General features: G+C 40.9%; 1 protein-coding gene across 2 annotated transcripts in view; it reads left to right on the top strand.

Moving 5' to 3' along the window:
- The window catches only part of kcnn1a (potassium intermediate/small conductance calcium-activated channel, subfamily N, member 1a), a gene marked incomplete at both ends in the record, with an annotated part of 45,667 nt that extends 29,588 nt beyond the window's left edge, over nucleotides 1-16,079 (top strand). For both annotated transcript variants that reach the window (XM_083929117.1, XM_083929118.1), the window contains 5 exons: nucleotides 9,567-9,708; nucleotides 10,358-10,468; nucleotides 11,064-11,191; nucleotides 14,435-14,504; nucleotides 15,774-16,079. In XM_083929117.1, coding sequence (XP_083785243.1) covers nucleotides 9,567-9,708; nucleotides 10,358-10,468; nucleotides 11,064-11,191; nucleotides 14,435-14,504; nucleotides 15,774-16,079 — 757 coding nt within the window. The remainder of the gene's footprint in view (nucleotides 1-9,566; nucleotides 9,709-10,357; nucleotides 10,469-11,063; nucleotides 11,192-14,434; nucleotides 14,505-15,773) is intronic.
- Between the last annotated feature and the right edge of the window lie 5,790 nt (nucleotides 16,080-21,869).

Below are 21,869 nucleotides of genomic sequence, written 5' to 3' on the forward strand. Positions count from 1 at the left end.
TAGGCAGGCCCTCTAGTTGGCATGAAAGTGGCACCATTCTTCCGCTAAGAAAACAGGATTTTAGTGACTGTAGGAGCACAGCAGAGACCAAAGGTGTGAGCAGCACTTTGAAGCAAGCGTCTCGTTGCTAACTACCGTGTGTTAGGCCAGTAGGGGCTGGAGGAGGTGGAGGAGGAGGAGGAAATTTGTGCTAAAATGGAGCAGCTCCTTCAAGTCACCTTCATGAATCTGCCAGAGGGCAATTTGTCTTTTCTCATTTTTTTCCTCTCCCTCTCCTTATGCAATTGTTATAGATCCATATTGCACAAAAAGTCTTTTTAGCAACGACTCTAAAGATTTGTCGAGTAGCAAGAGCCTTTCTGTTCTTTGTGTTCACACATTACCATCCCATTATGTGTCTCCCTTCACAAAAGTAATTGAACAGTGTTGTAATGGGTTTCCACAGACCTTTGTTGCTTCTGCCCCAAAGATTTTGTTCTAGAGATGAAGAAAGTTTGTCTCCTTGAGTATGCAAGGAGAGGACAAATGTCAAGTTTTTTTTATGTACTAGGTAATGCCATTTTGGCCTGGGGTGTTTCTTACCATCTAGCACAGCATTATTTTGAACGACAACTATATACAAGCAGTTTTACACACTTTATGAGCAGCATTGCTTTCCAAAGTTTATTAAATGTAGACACTCTTGAAAGAGGAGTATGTCCTGTGCTGAATGCAGCGTCTCCAGTTTTTGTTTACACCCATGAACTGAATGTCCTCATCCCCCTTCGCCCCCTCCTCCTGGTAAACATTGAAACAGCATGCACGTTTTCATGTTTACTTATCAGTCCCATCATTTTCAAGTCAAAAAAAAAGAAAATTGAAAAAACAAGAGGCGCTTGTTTCCTGAAGTGCTGTGTGTGACTTTGTATCTTCTGTTAAACACGCCGCTACACCACGCTCCTGACCCAATCAAAGGGCAGTACGGTGTGAGATTGGACGAGCAAGGAGTCTTCCTGGAAAATGCCTAGATGGGGAGAATGAAAGACACCCAACCATGGGGGGCAGAGATGGAAGGAGGGGGGTGGAGGGAGGGTGGAGTTGAGAGGGATGCTAATGTTACAGTAGATGGATTTAATGCTGGTCACTGGCCCGCTTTCCGTTCTTGATACAGCCCATCTTTAAACCTAACCTACCTCAACTAAGCTCCTTAACTAAGCTCTTTTGGCTTCTCCCTCACTACCATACGGCTCCCTCCCTCTCTCTCTTACTCCTGACTGATCCTTTGCGGATCTCCTACTGTACCCATCTAACGTGGCATGCTTTGCAGTTTTTCCTCATCTCTCCCCACTACTGATCTCCCGTCCCTTTTACCCTGCCCTTATCCATAACAAGCAGGCCTAATCCAGCCAGAACTCATACTTGCATGCATGCCTTGCCTGCCTCCTTGGTCTCTCGCTCCTTTTTCTCTTTAACTGTTATCTTATTCTCTTCCTCTCCTGTTCTAATTCCGTTAGCTGAAACAAAACGCTCTATTTTCGAGGCGATGTGAGACAGTCGTTTCTCACCTCGTTTTCTCCGGTGAGGACCTGTAGGCAAGCTCTCAGAAAGTTTAGCTGACTTTCCCTCAGAGCGCAGCACCGGATTATCAGGCTTGAGTTACTAGTCGGCTACACCTACACCCAAGGTCTGACATCCAGTTTGTGTCATCACTTAGCCACAAGATACAAACAGCGGCAGCCAAGAACAGCCTGTCCCAATGACAAACCAGAGAAACGCACACCGGTGCAACTCGAACGTTCTCACACCAACCACACATAAAATATTCAGGTAGATTTTTACAACTTTACAGTTTTCAGGCTGCGAGTGCAACAAGACTCGACAAAAAAATAACAAAGAGTCATGTTCCTTTTAGTTTGTTATTAGATTCAAATTCAGGATGCTGTGCAATAGATAGCCCAGGGATCACAAACTGAACAGTCTATACGATTTGCTTTGCATTTTCAATCTAAGTGTATATTTCACCTTTCCCTTAATCTGAATCATTCACAAGATTATCTTTAAAATGAACCACAAAGGCAGATTGATTTCATGCAAATTGCAACCTCAAGGACAGGTGGATTCTCTATGGTTTGATGACTTGATCTGATAATTTCTTTTTAAACTATGCACGCTCTGCAGGCATATTATTGATCGCAGCCTATGGCAAAGTCATATACAGAGCCTGCAAAGCATGTTTGCAGAACAGAGAATGTGGAAATTATAATCACCCGAGATACGATCTGAACTGAAGATCATGAGCCAGACCAGCGATGTTCTTTGTTCAAAGACAGGTGGTAGTAGCTTAAAGCAAAAGGTTCCTTCAGATGTTACTCTTGTTATTTTAAAACTGCAGCAGGACTTGTGAGTACCACTTCCCCTCAAGCTTGTAGAAGTACCCCTTTCCTCAAGTAAAATCTATCATCGGGTAATATTAAAGCTACAATAAAGCTATGACAAGCTTTAACAAGGGAGTTCAGAGGGAAAAAATGTTTTTGGATAATGTTTCTGATAATGGTCGTCAATCTAAATATTTCAAGACCACTATTTGTCAGATTTTGTTTTGATATTATTTAGAGGCTGTGGCTTCTTGATCTTTTTACTCAACAGAATTTGAGCAATAAAACTAAATTGATGCTATAAAAACTTAACATAATCACATTATCAATCAGTGTTTCCTCAAACAGCTGATAAAGTATTAGACAAAGGGCCAAATCCTCTCATCACTCATCTCTACTCCTTTCACAGCAACAAAGAACAACAAATTGCAAGGAATTAAATCATCTTGAAAGAATTACAACCATGAAAGCTTTATTTGGGCAGGCATTGTGTGGGGCACCTGAAGTGGGCAGAGTTTAAGAAAGACAAGCCACCATTTAATAGGTTCTAATGAGCAAGCGCTCCCTTAAAGCCAAACTTTGTGTTGTGGGCAGAAGTACAGCAGATAAGGTATTTTGTGAAGTGCTGAGTGCATTGGGAAGACTGGGAACATGATAGGAAATGCTGAGGTGTACTTAGTTGGCAGTGGAGGTGAAGAGGTGATGGTGTTCCAAGGTTTGTTGTATCCCCTGAAGGTATGATCCCCAAAGTTTGCAGCAAAATTTCCTTTCACACAGCCTGTTCAAGGCAGGAATGTTGCTGCTTTATTCCGCCTTGCCATCTGTATAATAGTTACAAAGACAGAAGGGGGTCAGAGTTGTTCTGCCTTTAATCTGGTCCAAGTAGCCTCAGTTATTAATAACCTATAGAAACACTGCATGACGTGGCGCTCAATCCCTCTCGTTCCTTTACTCCACGATTGTGGGACCATAATGCATAAGTCCAATTCGAGCGATTGATGAACGCACATTGTTACAGGATGGGTGCGATGCCAGTATGCTATCTTTTTAAAGATTACATGGCCACTGTTGTGACCTTGTCTCAAGGGACTGGGACACCACAAGTCACCGTTATTCCAGCTTATTTCAATGAAACATATGTAATAGGACACTCACTATCTGATAACCCCAGAGACATGACCATACTCGAGCAGGAAAACATTTAGAATAAGGGCTTGGTGAACGGAGCTACTTGTCTGGTGGCCTAACAGATTAATAAGAACAGAAAAGGCTTGACCTTGAAGTGTTTATCTTAGATATGAAAGTTCAAGGGCTTACTTTGGCTGACGTCCTTCATTATTTGTAATTGAATGACCTATAGGAAATCTCACTATTAAAAGAGTTTTGTTTGAAATACTTGGGCTGGGATTGCCTCCACATGGCTCTCACCACAATATGTGAAATACAGACGTTTTTTCACGCCGCTTATGCAGCCTCACCATCTATCAAAACAAACGGATAAACTCGGATTCTAACACAAAGCTGGGGAGTGGCATCATTCTCTGCTCAGGACAGCATTACTTCACTACATCGTTATATAGCAAATATAAGTTTGCTGCGATATTAGTGCTCCAAACGTTGAGTTCAGCTTTATAATCAGTTAAGCGACTCTTTGGAAGTTCTCATCCAGCATCTTTTAAAATGGATGAGATACACACACACATACACACACACACACACACACACACACACACACACACACACACACACACACACACGGACACACATTCACAGAATAATTTCTGTTCGGAGGCCTGAAGCCTGCCTCGCTGTAAAATCTGCAAGTCAGCTTAACCAGTGAGGTCTTTATTTCTGGACTTATAATTTAGTTGGTTGACAAAAAGACCGTATGTTTAATTTATTGTCTGTGCATCATTGCTATTAGTGCAACAAAATAATTAAATTACCTGCAACAAATATACAGCGCAAAGGCTCATTAAGTCACTCTTAATCAAAAGCTGATCAAAGAGTCTTGGCTTATGTTTTATGTTTTTAAAGTAAAATTACAAAACACAATGTGAGACCGCCACTCCTCCGTGTTTGATTATCAGTAGAGACGTAGAGTAGAGACACATTTAACTTGACCACAAATGTGAACCTCAGTGGCAGCAGAAGAAAAGAAGAAAATTCATCAGGATTAATTCTCTGCGACACATAAATGTTTATCAGTTGATAATTGTAATTTATATATAGAATTGTAACTCTGTTTACAATATAGATACTGAATTCTAGTACAATGTCAAACAATTTGATCTAAAGTCTTGTGTGATACAAACATTATAAAATATGTTTTGATAAAACTTTTGACTTATTGACTTAGTTCAACTTTGCCAAGTTTTGTATATATTGTGTATTTATTTATTTTTAAAACTTGGAAACATATCATAAAATGCACATATAGAGATGCGACAGACCACTTGGAGGTGTGCTGCTGCTGCATGTTTGCTTGCTTTGCATATCGGCTGCGCTGTGGAATTGGGTTATCATCACTTTCAGTTTAATCTGCTCATGTTTACTGCAACTAACACACTCCCCGAGGAACATCTCAACATATTTGTCCCCAAGTAATCTCAGCCAGTGCTCAAATTCATTTATAGCAACAAGACTTCTGCTCGTTGAAAAATTGTTTTAATTTGTTTTTGTTGATGTGAAACCAAAATGCAGGAAGAAGAGGGGAAATGCTGTTATTATACGCAGATGATAGCCGCAGAATGTTAAGCAGCAGTTTTTAAATGTGGAGGAAGTCATTTGCTTTGCTGTAGCAGATGACCGGCAGAGGAAAGTAGCAACAGGCAAAATTGTAGTTCTCCTAAAGGAAGTTAAAATATAGATGTAGAATCAGGTTTGCATGTATTAGTAGATGTGTATGTGATGTGTATTTTAGGGAATCAAAACACAGAAGTGAACAACTGTCTTCTTCTGTTCCGGGATATAAGCAGTGTCATGGCGGTTTCATAGATGCCATGTTAAGTGATTCACTCCAAAATAAGATTATCCCCATAGAGTGCTTAAAACATGGACGTAGTCTCTATGACTTCACTCATACGTTTCTGAAGTGCCGATGTGAAGCTCACTGTGTGCGACCCCAAACGTTGCCGTCTTGGCTGTGCCTGACTCTGCTGCCCGGCTCCCGGTTAATCCTAAAATGGGCAAAGAAGCTGAGTGTAGATGTAGCCTGCAGTCTATGCTCGCCACCTGGTATGGCACCCATCTTCACTCAAAGCGGCACACCCTTAATTATACTGAACTTAACATAATTTAAACGGGTAAAATCAGTATAAAAATTCACCCTCCGTCATGAACGGGGAGTTTAGTTTTAAAGACCAAAACCTTTTTTTTTGTATCAGGCTGTAAACATGTTTCTTTGCTTTAAAGCAAATTTTTACCGTTCTTGCATGTCTCACAGTGATTCCCTCCAAAGTCCCACCCTCTTCCCCAAGCCTGAACTCTGATGCTAGCGAATTCGGGCAGCATGAGCAGCGCAAGTGAAAAGAGCGACGGATGACAGGCAGGAAGCTCTGCAAATAATTGAATTCGGACCGAATAAAATGACTGGTCAGACTTTTATCAGAAATATATGAGAATTTAATATTTTGGAGTTTCAACACCATGTGGATTTCTTTTACATGTTTGTGTGCAATAGGCTTATTAGGAGCATTTTAAGATTACAAAAGAAAAGGGCTTTTTGGTTAAAAACGTTGGTTTTGTTGCATTCCTAATAACTTTTTAAGCATTCCTTTTGTTACATAACCAAATATAACAAATATTGTATATTATGGTGGTTTTAGTCAAACCTGATTGTGTGTGTGTGTGTGTGTGTGTGTGTGTGTGTGTGTGTGTGTGTGTGTGTGTGTGTGTGTGTGTGTGTGTGTGTGTGTGTGTGTGTGTGTGTGTGTGTGTGTGTGTGTGTGTGTGTGTGTGCGCGCGCGTGTGTGTGTGTGTGCGCGTGCGCGTGCGCGTGCGTGTGTGTGTGTGTGTGTGTGTCTAATCCATCGTTATGATTCTGTTTGTTCAGGAGAAGAAGAACATATTAAATGACTGGTAATCATTCATTAGCACACATAAACAGAGATTGGTTTTAGGGCTGACCAGACTAGTTCGTACATTGGTGATAATTTAATGTGATAAGTGAGGAAGGCGGGTGTTACCTGTTATAATTGTTGACCTGTTTAGTTGCAGATTGAGCCATAGAGATTTTTTGTTTTATGCGAATCACTTCCTCCTCTAACCCATCGCAGACGTAAAGTTTCAGAGCTCATTTGGATGTAAATCACAGTATTATGTTATATACAGTAGTGGATAAACAACATCATCTCTGAAATATTTGAGTAAGTGATTTCTGGATAATGCTTTCGCTGCAGAGTGTCTGTCAGGGAGAATTTAACAGCGGGGGATAAAACTGTCTGCTCTGGACACAATATACCTCTTGTCCTGGAATAGGTTGAAAGTGGTGCCAGCTCTTACCCATGCTATTCCAAAACTTGACACAGTATATTGAGAGCCTTAAAATGCTATTGATCAGCTCCCCATTCAGCCTCTGTCTCTATTCCCGGATTGCTGTTTCTGCTCTTTTTTTCAGAGTAGAGAACTATTGAAATATGTGGGTTGAAAATACATCTCTACAATTAAAAAAATAGTATTAAAACAGGATGCTTAAACACATCATTGCTAAAAAAAAAAACACCCTCTGCATTTCTGTCAAAGCATATTTATGGGAGTATATTTACAACATAGAAAAGGTTGCTGTAATACACTGTAAGACATTGTTCACTGTACTAAAAGGTGCAGCACATTTCTTGTCTTGGTTTGAAGACATGACTCACTCTCTGCTCGCCTTGTTGACAAGATGAATCAAATTAACATACCAGTCACTTGTAATTACAATATTTAGCCAGCTGATCAAGTTTAGCCCCCTGGCAGCTATCAAAGGGCAGCTGGTGAAGGGTTGGGATGCAGGTAAAAGAGACAGGGGTGTCAAATTCAATGAGCTTCTTCCTTTGTTACTTATCCAATCCTTCCCCACTGTTGACAAATGAAAGCCTGTCCACAAAGACGTACAATCCCCTTCCACCTGGTGATACCGCAGTATTCGTCAGGGGTGGTTTTCATCTCTAAATGGACCCCAGGTTTCCCCCCACTGCTCCCCTGCTCTCAATATACTGGCTTTAAAGCATGCAGGATGCAGACATCTTTTCTATTCCTGCATGGTATTGCACAGACTGCTTCTCTGCATGTCATTTATGAAGCTTGAATCCCACAGACCGCACACTTTTTTGTCATTCTGAGGGGAGAAAAAATGTGCTCATAGATATTTTTCCCCCTGACTTTGAGCATGAATACCTTTGTGGGAGTTTGTAGTGGGAGTTTTGGGAACTTGCAGAAGGCATGATTACTCCATTTATGATAATTGATGACCTGTCTCGACCTGATGAACTGTCTTAGAGGAGAAGGTGGAGCCGGCTTTTGCCTCCGTTTGGAAAGGAAAACATGGGAAATTCATCATCTGGCCCAAAGTGCTCCAATCTGCACTAATTGGAAGTGATTGTTCCGGACATTTTGTCCACACGCTGGGCTGCATAGTTGGAAGTCGTGAGCAATTCATGATTGGCCCAGTCAGAATGCCCTTTAGAAAAACCTTAAAGGAGAACTTCACCTCAATGAAGAACTCCAATATGTTATCTTCATGGCCTAGTTCGATCAATATTTGTGAACATGAACGACTCCATCAACACCAGAAACCAGAGAAGTAAGTCAATTTGCAATGCCATCAAGTATAAAGTCTGGAGTTTCTCCATAGACGATAAATGGGTTTGTTCTCTTTCTCCTATACTCCTATTTTTCACAATTCATCAGCAGTTCAACACTTTATACTTGATGACATCACAGATTTTAGTTTTAGCACTCTACTTTTTGGATTTGGGGGGAGTTGCTCTTGTTTACTTATATATTTTTTGGACTGTCTTGGACTAAATGAATAACACATATGAATTTGGAAAATGGGCGTAGTTCCCCTCGAACAAAGTCCCAAGATCTTCGACTCATCTATATCGTCTTGTCAGAAGGATGTTGGCGAGATGTTGTCTCAAAGTGTTTAATGAATATTTGATTTTAACTCCAAAATTAAATCTTATCTGATCTCCTCCTAGACAGCCCATTGGGAATAATTAGACGAGTTGAATGAGGGTGGGTGGAAATGGCAGATTTGCCTCTGTGATGGACTTTTGTCTCGTTGCAAAAGGTATGGGAATGTCATCATCAATCCAGCTTTGTACAGTGTGGTGTTTTTTTATAGAAATATCTTTGCATATGCACTGCGGGCCTTTGGACTGACAATTCAAGCATAGCTGTCAGCTATTTTCAGCAAACAACATGTTTTGAAGTGATGATTTGCATTGCCAAACCTTTTTGGGGGGCAGCGTAAACTCTTTGGAGGAAGATTTGCAGAAAGCCGTGACCAATAAGGCAATTGTTAGTTTGATTTAACGCAGCAGTATGTGCATTTTTTTTTGGATGCTCTGACATTACATTTGTTGGGTTGTCATTCATATTCAAATCAAGTTTGACCTGCGGTACTCTTTATCCAGTGCCTTGCGGCGACATGTTCTGTCTCTTTGTCATTTGAAACATGTTGTCTAAAATAATTTCTATGCAAATGTATGAAAAGACTTCGTGATTTGACCTCAGATTTATTTTGGAATGCTCCTTCATATCATTCCTCGCACCAAAGGATTCTTTTATTGACAGACACTGAACATAGATTACATGTTCAGTGGTGTTGCTTTAAAAATGGACACTATTTGCTTTTTTCTGCCGACATGTCACTTTAGGTTTTCTACCCATTGAACATGTTTCTCCATTATACTCTCCCAGATAGAAAGAAGAATAGAAATGATAGTGTCCCTTGCAAATCCATTGAATATACCTTCATTATTTTTATTTACGGAGATCGGACACATTTTTTCAGACTCTGTGCCAAGTTGCTTTACAAAGCAGGTGTAACACCTTACACCATGATTCTTTCCTCCTCCTCGATCTTCACCACCTCCACCTCCTTCTCTCACCACCCCTGTTTGGTTCACGAAGCACCATTCTCCAGCATGCTCACATTCAAGAAACTGTGTTGGGTTTTACTCACTGTGTGTATCCCACTTCTGCTTATCTTCATCACTTCAGGTATCATGACAAACAGGAAGTGACCAGTAACTTCCTGGGAGCCATGTGGCTCATCTCGATTACCTTCCTCTCAATTGGCTACGGGGACATGGTACCACACACGTACTGTGGGAAAGGCGTGTGTCTGCTTACAGGGATTATGGTGGGTTTTTCTTTCTTCTTCACTCAGATAAATATGTAACACTCTCACAGGACGACTGGAACAGTTATAAAACTAAACCTCAACTCTCTCTACACTCACTGCCAGCTTTACTCTGACTGAACCTGCTGCAAAAAGAAACACAACTTTGAGATTATTTTATGTATAGGTAACTTTTATAGGGTTGCTATATATGTGACGATTTTGAGCAATTTGGGATTGACAATAACCACATAAGTTGTCCCAACTGAAATAATTGAATGTGAAATTGTAAATATTCATGGAAACGAACTCACCTGCATCACTTGGCAGCTGTTTGAGTTATCTACTATATTCACCAACATACATATGATTTTTTTTTTAAATAGTACAGTTCCTCTTACCTGTCATTTCTTACATACCGGAACATGTATGTTTGGCCTGCTCCACTTTTCTGATGAACTGACTACCAAACAATGTGTGGCGGTTGTAAGTGTTGGAAAAAAATGTCTTTTTCTAAAGATCTGAGTGAAATGCCATACCATACCATTTCTTTAAGCTGTTTTGTCTTGTTTCTTTACTGGTTTTTATTATTATTGTAGTAACGTTACATTTTTGAAAGCTCACCAACAAAATGCTGCTGTGTTTGTTTGACCGTGTCTTTGTGCTTTAGGGAGCTGGTTGTACTGCACTGGTGGTTGCAGTAGTAGCCAGGAAGCTGGAGCTGACCAAGGCTGAGAAGCATGTCCACAACTTCATGATGGACACACAACTCTGCAAACGAGTGAGTCACAACGTACCGCACTGCATTTTGAGGAACTGTGATGATATATTACTGTTTGTTATACCACATCTATAACTATGCAAAGGTAAACCGACACTTAAAAGATAATATAACAAAAAAGATTAACAGCCAACTCCTTAAAGTGACTTTTATTACAACTGAACAAGACATTTTTAGGTGTGAAAATACACTGTGAGAGGGTCAAAGTCGAAAACACGGTACATGTACACAACGCCGTTGGATAGGCATTGCTAAACTTCTATTCTGATTGAAAGGTAGGGACTTGTCAATCATAGGACCATAAATTAATTAGGATGAAAATAATTAGAAAATGTTTACTGAGGTAATAAATCAAGTGAGAAGTAGAGTCATTTCCTCATTGACTTCTATACAAACTGACTTCTTTTTGGCTTCAGTGGAGTTGCCCCCTGCTGGAAATTAGAAAGCTAAGTGATTGTAACGCTGGTTTAACAGACAATTGAAGACTTTTATAGAAATAAATTTTACTTACCTCTATTATATTTTCAGGCAGAAATAACAATAATAGATGCCTTACTACTGTACATTTTGTCTCTCTCTTAACCTTGTTTCACAGGTAAAGAACACAGCTGCCAATGTACTCAGGGAAACATGGCTCATCTACAAACACACTAAGCTGGTCAAGAAGATAGATCACGCCAAGGTCCGGAAACACCAGCGCAAGTTTCTCCAAGCCATTCACCAGTAAGTTCTGCACTGTGTTGTGTTATCTACTGTAATGTGTAATCAGATGTTTGACAGAATGAGCTGTTTACCACCAACCGACTCAAAAGAGTATGTTAGAGAAAAATAGTTCATATGATGTTCAATCCGTGTGATTGTCTTTATTCTTATTTGTGGTACATAATGTTTAGGCTGCATTATTAATAGCTGTATTGCTGATAAACTGATAAAATGTAACGGAGAATGTTTCTAGCGTTTGTTACAATGTCCTCTTAGGGCGCACTTACACTGTCCGTCCGTACCGTGCCCCGTGCTTTAGGGTACTTGCCCACCCCCTCCCCTCCCCTCGCGGGCCAGGCCCATTTGTACTCACACTGCCTGGGCCTCGCAGGACCGCTTCTTGCTGCCTATACGTCATCACGGCGGAACACGTCACAAGCATCGATTGACGTCATCGTGATGCTTTGTTTACAGATATTTCCATAGACCTCTGAGTTTTTGTGCGTCTTGTCGAACTGTTTTTGAATATTTTCATTCAACCAAATCTGCAGTAAACACTCCACCTCCGCATCACACCAACGTCAACCTTTCACCACCATTGTTTTAAATGTCCGCGCACGGTCTGCCTTTTTTTTTTCTATGTCCGACCAGGCGCACATAAAATGACTTCAGAACCGCCGTAGGCCTCGTGTTCGTACATGTGCGCATGCTCGTGCTCGTACATGTGCAAACGTGCTTTACAAAAGCCCACCTCTCCCAAACGGTCCGTGGCCGGCAAGCATGCCGCAGCTAGGCGCGGTACGGCTGCACTCACACTGGTCAAACAAACTAGGCTTTACCCGTGAAACCTGTTTGGGCACGGTACGGATGGACAGTGTGAGTGCGCCCTTAGAGTACAGTTTTCTTTTGATTGTTATGCTCACACATGTAAACTCTCACACACTAATACACATACACAAGCACACACACAAGCACATACACACAAACACAAACAAACTGCAATCTAGTGTAATGGCCCTTCCTATTCCCCTCCCCCGTCCCCCTCTCCCTCCGACCCCCTTTTACCCTGTGCTTACAGTGAGAAGTGTAATGGTTTCACTCGTTTCGTGAATGTCGTGGGGTTAAAACTCTGTACTGTGTTCTGTCTTTGTTTTGCTCTATCACTGCAGAGCTCAGAAGTAAGTTGAGTCTTCTATGTATCCTCCTCCTACTGTTTCCTCAACATCCTCCTCCTCTCTCCATGTCTGCGTTTGACATGCATGTAAAAAAGCGTTTGTTACCAAAAAAAAGAAAAGAAAATGCTGGATGCTATATAGTTTTTTGTTTTTTTCTTCAGTGTTCCATTTAGTTCCCTCTCCCTCCCATCCCCCTTTTGAATGGAATGAAACAAAGAAAAATAAATAAGCATCAACATTTTTCCACCGGTGTCAATAGTGGAGGGTTGTCTGGAGAGAGAGTGTGAAAGAAAAGCATCTTGCGCAGAATGAGCTTGAAGCTTTGTTGACCCGGTCAACGGTTCATAATCATCTACAACGTACTGTATATTGTTGCCCATGATTAATATAGCTGCTCTGGAGGCTATATTAACCTGCATCAACAGAACTCATCCTACACTCCCGATGGTTTTGTGATGACATGAACACACACAGTATAATGTAATGTAATCCTAAGGTTGAAATGTTTGCTGCTGTAATAATATTGATTTTTGCCTTGTTTTATCCTCTCTCATTTGAGATCGAATGCCAAAGCTTGCACGTGACATTGATATAATAGCACATAAAGACTAGGCACAACATGTTGGTTGTCGTTTTGTAGAATACAATTGTGCTGCATTATAGCATGTAGCCCCTATTCTTGGACCACCATAAGTGATAACAAAGCCGTGCAAACAGACACATACGAGCTGAAACGTTTTCCCACAGAGATAGAGCCATAAGCGAGCAGTCTCACTCTGCTCTGATATAATGATTTGCACATGAACAAATGCCCTTGGATGTCATCCTGTCTCATAATTTGCCGAACAGGGAAATTCTTCCTCTCACACATCAAAATGATGGCTGTGTGATGCAGTCGCTAACAATGGCACATTATTCGCATCAGCGTTAACAGTTCTTACAGGACAGTAATGTATTTGATTAGAGATAAAGAGACAAAATGTTGAAGGCATCACAAAACATGTCCGATGTATCATTGTGCACATTTGAAATGCCTTATGTTGTCGTATGTTCAGCAGTTATATTAGACAGTCTAATTCTGGCAAGCATCATTTTTTATCTGTGGCATCCACACATACACACATCAAGTGCACAAACACACACGTTTCATTGTGTACAAAGTCATTCACAGTCACTGCACGCTTACTGAATGACCAGTGTGAATATATGAAGTCCTACCACTGAGCTGTGTGTAGCACTGACAAAGGGCATGTCATCTTTTTCCTTTTTTGACATCTTACTTTTGGGTGAAAAGAGATGAGAATGTTTTGATTTCAAACATAGATTTGGGGTTTTCTTGTATGGAAGCATATTGTATTCTTGCTGGAGAAAAAAACATGTTTTGTCACAGTAATAATAACTTTTGGCATTATGATTTTTTTCCTCTTATTGAGGGAACAAATTATTGAAGTTGTAACAATCATCTCTCAGTATAAAGACTGCAATACTTTTTTTAAGGTAAAGAGTACTAAAGCACTGTACTTTTATGGGGGGAAATATCTTGTTTGTTTATATATCTATATCTATATCTATATAGATATATATATATATATATATATATATATATATATATATGTATATATATATATATATGTAGACCCAGATAAAACATGATAAGCACAGTCTTTATTTTTTTCAAATTGAGTGTAGTATGCTTCCACAATTTTGCATGTTTTGGTTGGTATTGCATTGACCAAGACCAGGAATGCTTGTGTATATATATTTATATATATATATACATATATATTTCTATATACATGTATACATATAGCTATGTAAAGTACTTATATTTATGATGCATGCAGGCAGTCCTCTCTCTTTTCAATGTCATCAATGAGAGAGCACACTTGATAAAATTTGGTGTTGTTCCTCCTCCTTTCTTCCCTATTGGCCCTCTCTGCCCCTTCATCACCCTAAAACAACCTTCCTCTCTCTTTACCAAACCACACTCTATTCCTTTATTTCCTTCCTCCGCTCTTCTTTTCCTCCTCTCTTCCTCCTTTGTCCACCTCCTCCTTCTCTCCTCTCTCTGTTCTTACCTCTCTGTAAGACTGCGCAGTGTGAAGATGGAGCAGAGGAAACTCAATGATCAGGCCAACACCTTGGTGGACCTGGCGAAGGTAAGTCTCACTTCTGATGTATATTTCAAAGTCAATATTCAAGTGATCATATGACAACTTGAGAATTGGACAACAACTGCCCAGCACCAAAACAGCACAATGTAGACCAGCTGTCTCATTCTTGGTAGGGCCTATATGAACTCTAAAATCGCTGGAGACAATAATGGAAACAAGTCGAGGAGCCTGAAGTCTGCTCTATACTTTTGCTGTTGCCAAGTGCATTAATATTTGTCAAATAACTCAAATGAAACTCACCACGGACTGAATTCCTGTTCCCGGTATCATCTTATGGCAGTGTAAGAGTTTGAAGAAGCCCAACCACAAACTGTAAACATCACCTTTCTGTGAATGCAGTAATGCCTCGGTAGCTCCTGTCCTGCTTTATAGATGTCAGCTGACCCACCAGGGCAGAGCCGAGTGGGGGTTCAAAGGGAGGTGCATGACTGCAACCTCATTTGATGTGGATGACATTTGCACTCCAGTGTGTATTTTAAAAGGTCCTGAGGCCAACTCTTTTAGTGTGTTTACTTGCCCTTCCTCTGCTCGATGTTCAGATCCACCTGTATACAAACCCTATAGTCCAATGTCTCTTTGTTAAGCCCCGTGGTGAAGTAATCCTTTGATTTCTGAAGTGTCTGAAAAAGGCGATGGATGGTAGTATTTTGTGAGCTCTACTGTTGACCATGTTAGAAATAACTTCATTGAATATAATATAATATATAGACCATATATTTTAAAACATATTATTGTAGAATAGAGAATAGTAGAATAGAAGAATTCCTTGCAGATACCACATGCATTAACAATGGCTCTGCTGCATATACTGTGTAACAATAAGAGCCTCAACAATAGAGATGCTTTTCATTATTTGAATGAGTTATGTCAATCATATTCATAAAGCATCAATACCTTCTCTGGCTATAAATGGATTGGAGAAGCTGGATGTGAAACAGTGAGAAGATAAAATCAATGCTGACTTGCTGAAACTATACATTGCTTCCTGACAATATTTCCTTCTCAGACTGAGTAAGTCACATTTAAACTGATGTAATTTAGGACATGAACGGCTTTTTTTCTGGTACTGTATAAATACTGCACCTCCTGTACTTGACATGTAATCTCCCCTTGTGGATATTAAGTTGTAAAACAGATTTTTTTTATGTTTAATGTAATTTTGCCTCCCTCCTTTGTCCGACCCGCCTCCTCTTCCTTCCCTGTCCTCCTGTTCTTGCTCCTCCCCAAACACATTTACTTTTTCTCCTTCATTAGACCCAGAATGTGATGTATGACCTAGTGTCGGAGCTGCAGGAGCGCAGTGAGGAGCTAGACAAGCGCATCGGCACACTGGAGGACAAGCTGGACTCGGTGACGGGCAGCCTGCAGGCGCTGCCCTGCCTCATCTCCCAAGCCATAACCCAGCAGCAGCAGGACTTCCTGGACGGCTTTGTTCACCGCTTTCGGCCCGCCTCACTAGCCTCAGAGCGTTCTGAACGCTCTGAGCGATCCTGGACTTCCACCGCCCGTAGGCGGCGCTCTCCCTCCACAGCCCCACACACCTCCTCTGATAGTGGATAACCTTGACAAACCCTCTGTAATCACCTTCGAGCCCCACCTTTCCCAAACCAACTCGTCACCTCATTCTGTCCTGACCAAAGCCGTCCCTGTAACTGCTGGCGAGTCCATGTCTGGACTGATAATGAACCCATATCTTCACCCCTGACCTGATCCTTGCCCTTATTCTCTCCCTCCCACTCATTCCTCCGCACCCAACATCAAATCCAAAAACCAATTCCTCTGTGACTGAGCCTCTCAGTACAGGACTGGATCAGAGCTACTCCAAAAGAACAAAGAAAAGCAAAGACTTAAATCAAGAAAAAAACCTAAATGCATCCAAAAAAAGAAAAAGAGAAAAAAAACTAAAAATGACTGAAAAACCGAGATAAAGTAGAGATATGGTTTATGTTTTAGCCATTGTATGGCTGTTCAAGTTAGCTTTTTTGTAAAAGCCCTTGTATAGTTAAAAAATGACTGAGTTCAGGGTCGCTGGGGTGAGAGCTGGCTATCACACCGGAGAGTCCTTAACCACAAGGGGGGAAGTTGGTCTGTGGAGCTGAGGGCCTCGGCTCACCTGCTGGCCCTCTGAGGCCATGGCGGACATCCGTCCACCCAGCCGTCCGTCTATCTGTTTGTCTGTTGAGGAGAGCGAGACAAACACTGGATTTCCCTTTCAAAAGACTGGTGTCATGGATTCTTTCCCATAGGTTGGGGTGAAAGCTTTAGATGAGGCTACGAAAGCGCTGACTTCAGGTCAGTGTATTGAAAATGCACTTAAGAGGGAGGGGGGAACTGTCACACAGTAGAAGAGCAAAGGGGATGCATATGGCATTACTACTGGGTAGGAAAAATTTACACAGTTGCCAACTTCAAGGTTTCAGCTTCCTTGTTCTTACCAAGGGAAAATGAGAGCGACTATCTTTTTTAGTTACATATTGACATGTGATTTTTCAGTGCCTGAATGTATAAATAGTAGAGGGTTATTTAATTACTAATTTCAGAGCTTTTTTACGATGTTAACAGTCTGACTACAGCATTGCATTCCTTTTTCAGATACATTCCTCTCCAAAAATTTAAAGAAATGTCTTAATGTAATGCATAACATTGCCTCCATTACACAGCAACTCTAAATGTTTTGAAAACCTTTTTCTTTTCTATTTCTACTAACACCTTGACAAATGAAACAGTTCAGATAGTAAGCGAAAGTGAGACCGACTGAGAGAATATTTGTGAGCGTGTTTGTCAGAGAACGAGTTCACTTTTAGCTCAATATTGCACACTCATACACACAACAATGAAATATATAGTAGTCTACCTTTCTCACCACCACTAATTAGAGCTTTGTGTGGTCTTCAAATAATGGCATGGCTTGAGGTCTGCTGATATACTCGGCCACACAGGCACACATCACTGGTCGAACTGAGAATCTAACCCTGCCCCTTTGCATGGTTCTGTGCAAAAATGACAATGGAACACAATCTTCCTTGGTTTGCTTGATGATTTTACATGATTTTGATTTTGATTTTATTACGTTTACTTTTGTTTGGTTGTTGCCTTTCTTTCTTTTGGTATTTTTTACGAAAACATTTTTACTAAGATACCTAGGGCTTTAAGAGTTGCAGAGCCTAGAGAGTGGCAGTAATGTGATTCTCTCATGCATTCCCTGTTTAAAATATGAGGCGAAGAAAAATCGCTATAACAAAAAAAATCCCAAAAGGATACAAATAAAAGTGCTGGAGAAACTTTGTTGAATGGGTCCCTCTGCAGATTTAAAAGAATAGCTTTGGGGAATACAATTATTCATTTTCCAGCTGACTGTAAGATGAGAAGATCGATATCACTCTCGTATTTGTACGGTGAATATGAAGCTGCTACTGCTAGCAGCTTCTTAGCTTAGCATAGAAACTAGAAACATAGGGAACAGCTAGCCTAGCTCAATTTAAAATGATTACTTCTTGTTTGTTTTTAATCAGTACAAAAACTGAAATGTAAATAGCGCAGTCACTTCACAAAGTCTCCGCTGCTTGTCGTTTGTACACTTAGGTTTTTGTGCGGATTAAACAAACGTAACATACATGCTTATTAGTGGATCTTTGTACAGAACCATGCTAGCTGTTTTCATAGTTTTTGCTGTCTCTGTGCTAAGCTAACTAGCTACTAGTGGGAGCTCCATATTTACAGTAAACACGTGAGAGTGGTATCAATCTTCTCATCTAACAAGAAAGTGAATTAGCGTATTTCTCAAAATTTCAAACTATTCCTTTAACATTACAACATCAGGCCTCTGTTCTGTCTTTCTAAAAGCCTTTGAAACACATTCACTTCGATAGAGGACATATTAGAAAATTTTAAATCCCAAAAGCATGGTGTGTGATGCATCCTAAAGTTGTGATGGCTTGTCAAAATTTTTGTTTTAAAAGAAATATTTAAGATCTTTTAAATCGATTTTTCCCCAAAGGTAGATCTGGAAGTTAGCGGGCTAGCAAAAGTAGTTTGAATGGTAGAAAATCTGTGTCCCGAAAAGGATGTCAGTGCTTAAAAAATCATCTTTTTGGCCCCTTAAGCTAACAGACAAATAGGATCATTATTATTTCCTGGATCTTAATTAATCTGGGCAAAGTCTAAACCCTGTGGGAGAGCGAGCGAGTCCACTCTCCCACAGGCTCTGGACTGGCCAGAGAGCACTTCATTTAAGCGCACATTCAGTTTGCTGCAAGAGGAACTTAATCAAGCATGAATATTAGCCTTTTTCCTTTCAACTTGAGTTGATGAAGCATGACTCTAATGCCCCCACCTCTAGCCACTTCTCGTACAGTGCTACACTCCGCCCTTCCAGTACGAAGGGATCTATCATGTCATTACAGTCTCCGTTTCAATCAGTGTCATCCAATGGGTCAGGAAGGCTAATGGAAGACTGTCTGCTTGATTGCGACCTTACCTGCCTTTTCGTATCTAAGGTTTCCACCACTTCATTACGTGACAGGTTTAGCCTCACGTTTGTCATCTGTCATCATTAAGAACATCAGCCCCCTACCCACACACAAAGAGGCTTCCCAAATGACCCGCAGCAAAGACCGTTGAGTAGTTTGAATGAAAGAAAAAAGCCCAGAAAGAAAAGAAGAAGCAGGGAACCCCCAGGTCATGTTCTGTGTTGCACTCAGTGTGTAATATTTAGTTACACCAGGACGGATCACAGATGCTGGAGTGTCTTCCCTAGAGATGTGACAGTGCTGGTGTTAAGGACTTCATCCTTCATCAGGCGACAAAAAAGAGGCTGAGACCAGATTGAAAATAAATAGAAAGATAATAGTAATAGCTAATTTACCGACAGTCATAATTTTTTGGCCCGGGGGGGGGCTGAAGAGCAAGAGTGGGTGTCCTGTAAATATGACCTCATTGTAGATGTCGCCAAGTAAACAGGACAAATGGTGAACCGCAGGGCGGGGGGGCTGAGTGCATGTCGCGAGTATGCAGTAGAAAAACAACAACACCTAGAACTGATTTGAAATTCTGTCAAATAAAAGGTAACATTTGGTTACTTTTACTCTTTGGTTCTGCTGATGGAGGTATTATCAGGTTCTACTTTTTACCCAGTTGTGAAGGTTTTTTTTTTTTTCTTCACTCCTTATCACCAACAAAGTCCTGCCAAAACACCATTCCAATATTTAATAGTGACCCAAACACCAGAAAATTAAAAAAACATGCACAGTATTTTGTAGTGAAGTGAGGGACATTCATGATGTTATTCTGATGATGGTAGATGAGTCGGTGATAAACGCATCCCAGAGTCTTTTATTATCCTGAAAAGTAGGCTTTCCTCGTAGAGCAGGAATCAGAACACACTTCTGCTGAACAATAACAGAGTGAAAAAAAAACCAAAAAGTGAAGAAATGTAACCCAATCATTGTTCTGTGTACACTGCCACATGATGCATAATGTACGTAGTAGCACTGGAATAAATCAACTTTTAATGGATGGCAAATGGGTTTAACATGTTCTCTGTATACTGTTCGCTGTTCCTTCATTTTGCAGGTGAACTTTTGTCCTAGCAAGGAGAGACACCAAGGTCAAATCATTAAAGACTATCTTCAGCTATGACCATAACTCTCTTCTTATTTCTAGCAACTAGTATAACGATCCAAACTCCTGACATGCATGTCCTCCAATCTAAAAGTTTTTCACACAAGGTCCACCCAAAGGAAGAGGGATAGGGCAAAAGCTTAAAGCCAATTGTGACCGTGAAAGGTGAGTTGGCACATCTTTTGACTGATACAGACATCATGCTTGTCTTCCTGGAAAACTGTGAGACAGGTACATCCTAAAACATGATTACGGGAGGATGTATTGACATAAAATGACGCTCCAGAGGACACACAGCTGCTGAGGCGCTGTTCCAAGGTGAACTATGAGCTGCACACACACACACACACACACACACACACACACACACACACACACACACACACACACACACACACACACACACACACACACACACACACACACACACACACACACACACACACACACACACACAGCCATTAATGTTCAAATAACAAGCTACTATTCATGTCCACATGCACAAACAAGGCTCAGCCTGGTTAATTACAGCCAAATCAGGAGGGACTTGGCAGCAGACTGATATCCCGCAAGAGTGGCAGCAGAGTCAGTCACCCTGTAGTTGTTGCTATACAACCCCAAAGACATGCAGGAGCAGCGGAAACACAGCTCCTCTGCTCCTCATCTCTCCCGTATGACTAGATCATCATAAAATGAAATATTGTTTTGAAGCTTGATTCACGGTGTGAGCCAAACTGGAAAATTGCTTAATTATGACCAATTTAGTTACCACAGATGCCACAGATCCCCAGCTTAGATAATGTCCTGCGCTTTCCAGTATTTCCTTCTGTAGTTTTGAGCACAGTTAATTCATCCAACTACTACTTTTTTATTATTGTGTATTAAGTGAGAAAGGCAAGAAAAGACACATCAAGATCTCCCCGCGAAGATGAGTCCACAGTGAGGAAAGAGGAGAAGGAAGCCCTACAGAGGACTGCAGACGACTTCAGACTGGGGGAGGAATCTTGTTGCATGGTGTTGAGGATCATCTGAGTGTGAAAAGGTCCTTCGGGGACTGTCATTTATTGAATTTATTACAGGCTCCACTTTTCTCCCTGTCTACCCTGGGAGCTAATAGCTAGCAGCTGCATTATGCCTAATGCCCTCCCTATCACTTCCAGCTAACGTGGTTTGGCATACAGTTGAGGAAATCAGGGAGAATAGGAGTATTGATCTTGGATTCTTGGCCTTTCTTAATGCACAATGCTGTCGTGGTCGAGAGGGGGTGGGAGAGGGGGTGTGGCGGGCCTTTTCATTCCAACGGATGCTTTTTTTTCTCTCTTTCTATCTCTACCTATCTGTGTCTCTTCCTCCGATGCTCGTTTCTCTCTCTTAAAGAGATCTGAGGCTGAATGAACGGATACAAATGAGGACGTCTGGAGGAGGCTGCGTCTTCCCTGCTTCATTTAGCTCTGAAGGAAGAAAAGAGCCCTTTTTCTGACTCCCTCAAGCCATGTTTCAGGACCTCAAGCATGAAAGTGTGTATGTATGTATCTACAGTGTGCACGTGTACACGAGGATACACACACACAATGTATACTGTACTGTAGCTTCGCATTTGTCCTCCACTTGACAGAATAATTTCAGCCAAGGCTAGAATCTCCGATCTATGATCACATCCCACATAACTCACAAGTACTGTTTTAATCATTTATAAAGATTAACTTTCTCTATACAGCAACCAATACTTGC

Source organism: Echiichthys vipera (genome assembly GCF_963691815.1).
Source record: "Echiichthys vipera genome assembly, chromosome: 15".
In the NCBI taxonomy this organism is placed as follows: domain Eukaryota; kingdom Metazoa; phylum Chordata; class Actinopteri; order Perciformes; family Trachinidae; genus Echiichthys; species Echiichthys vipera.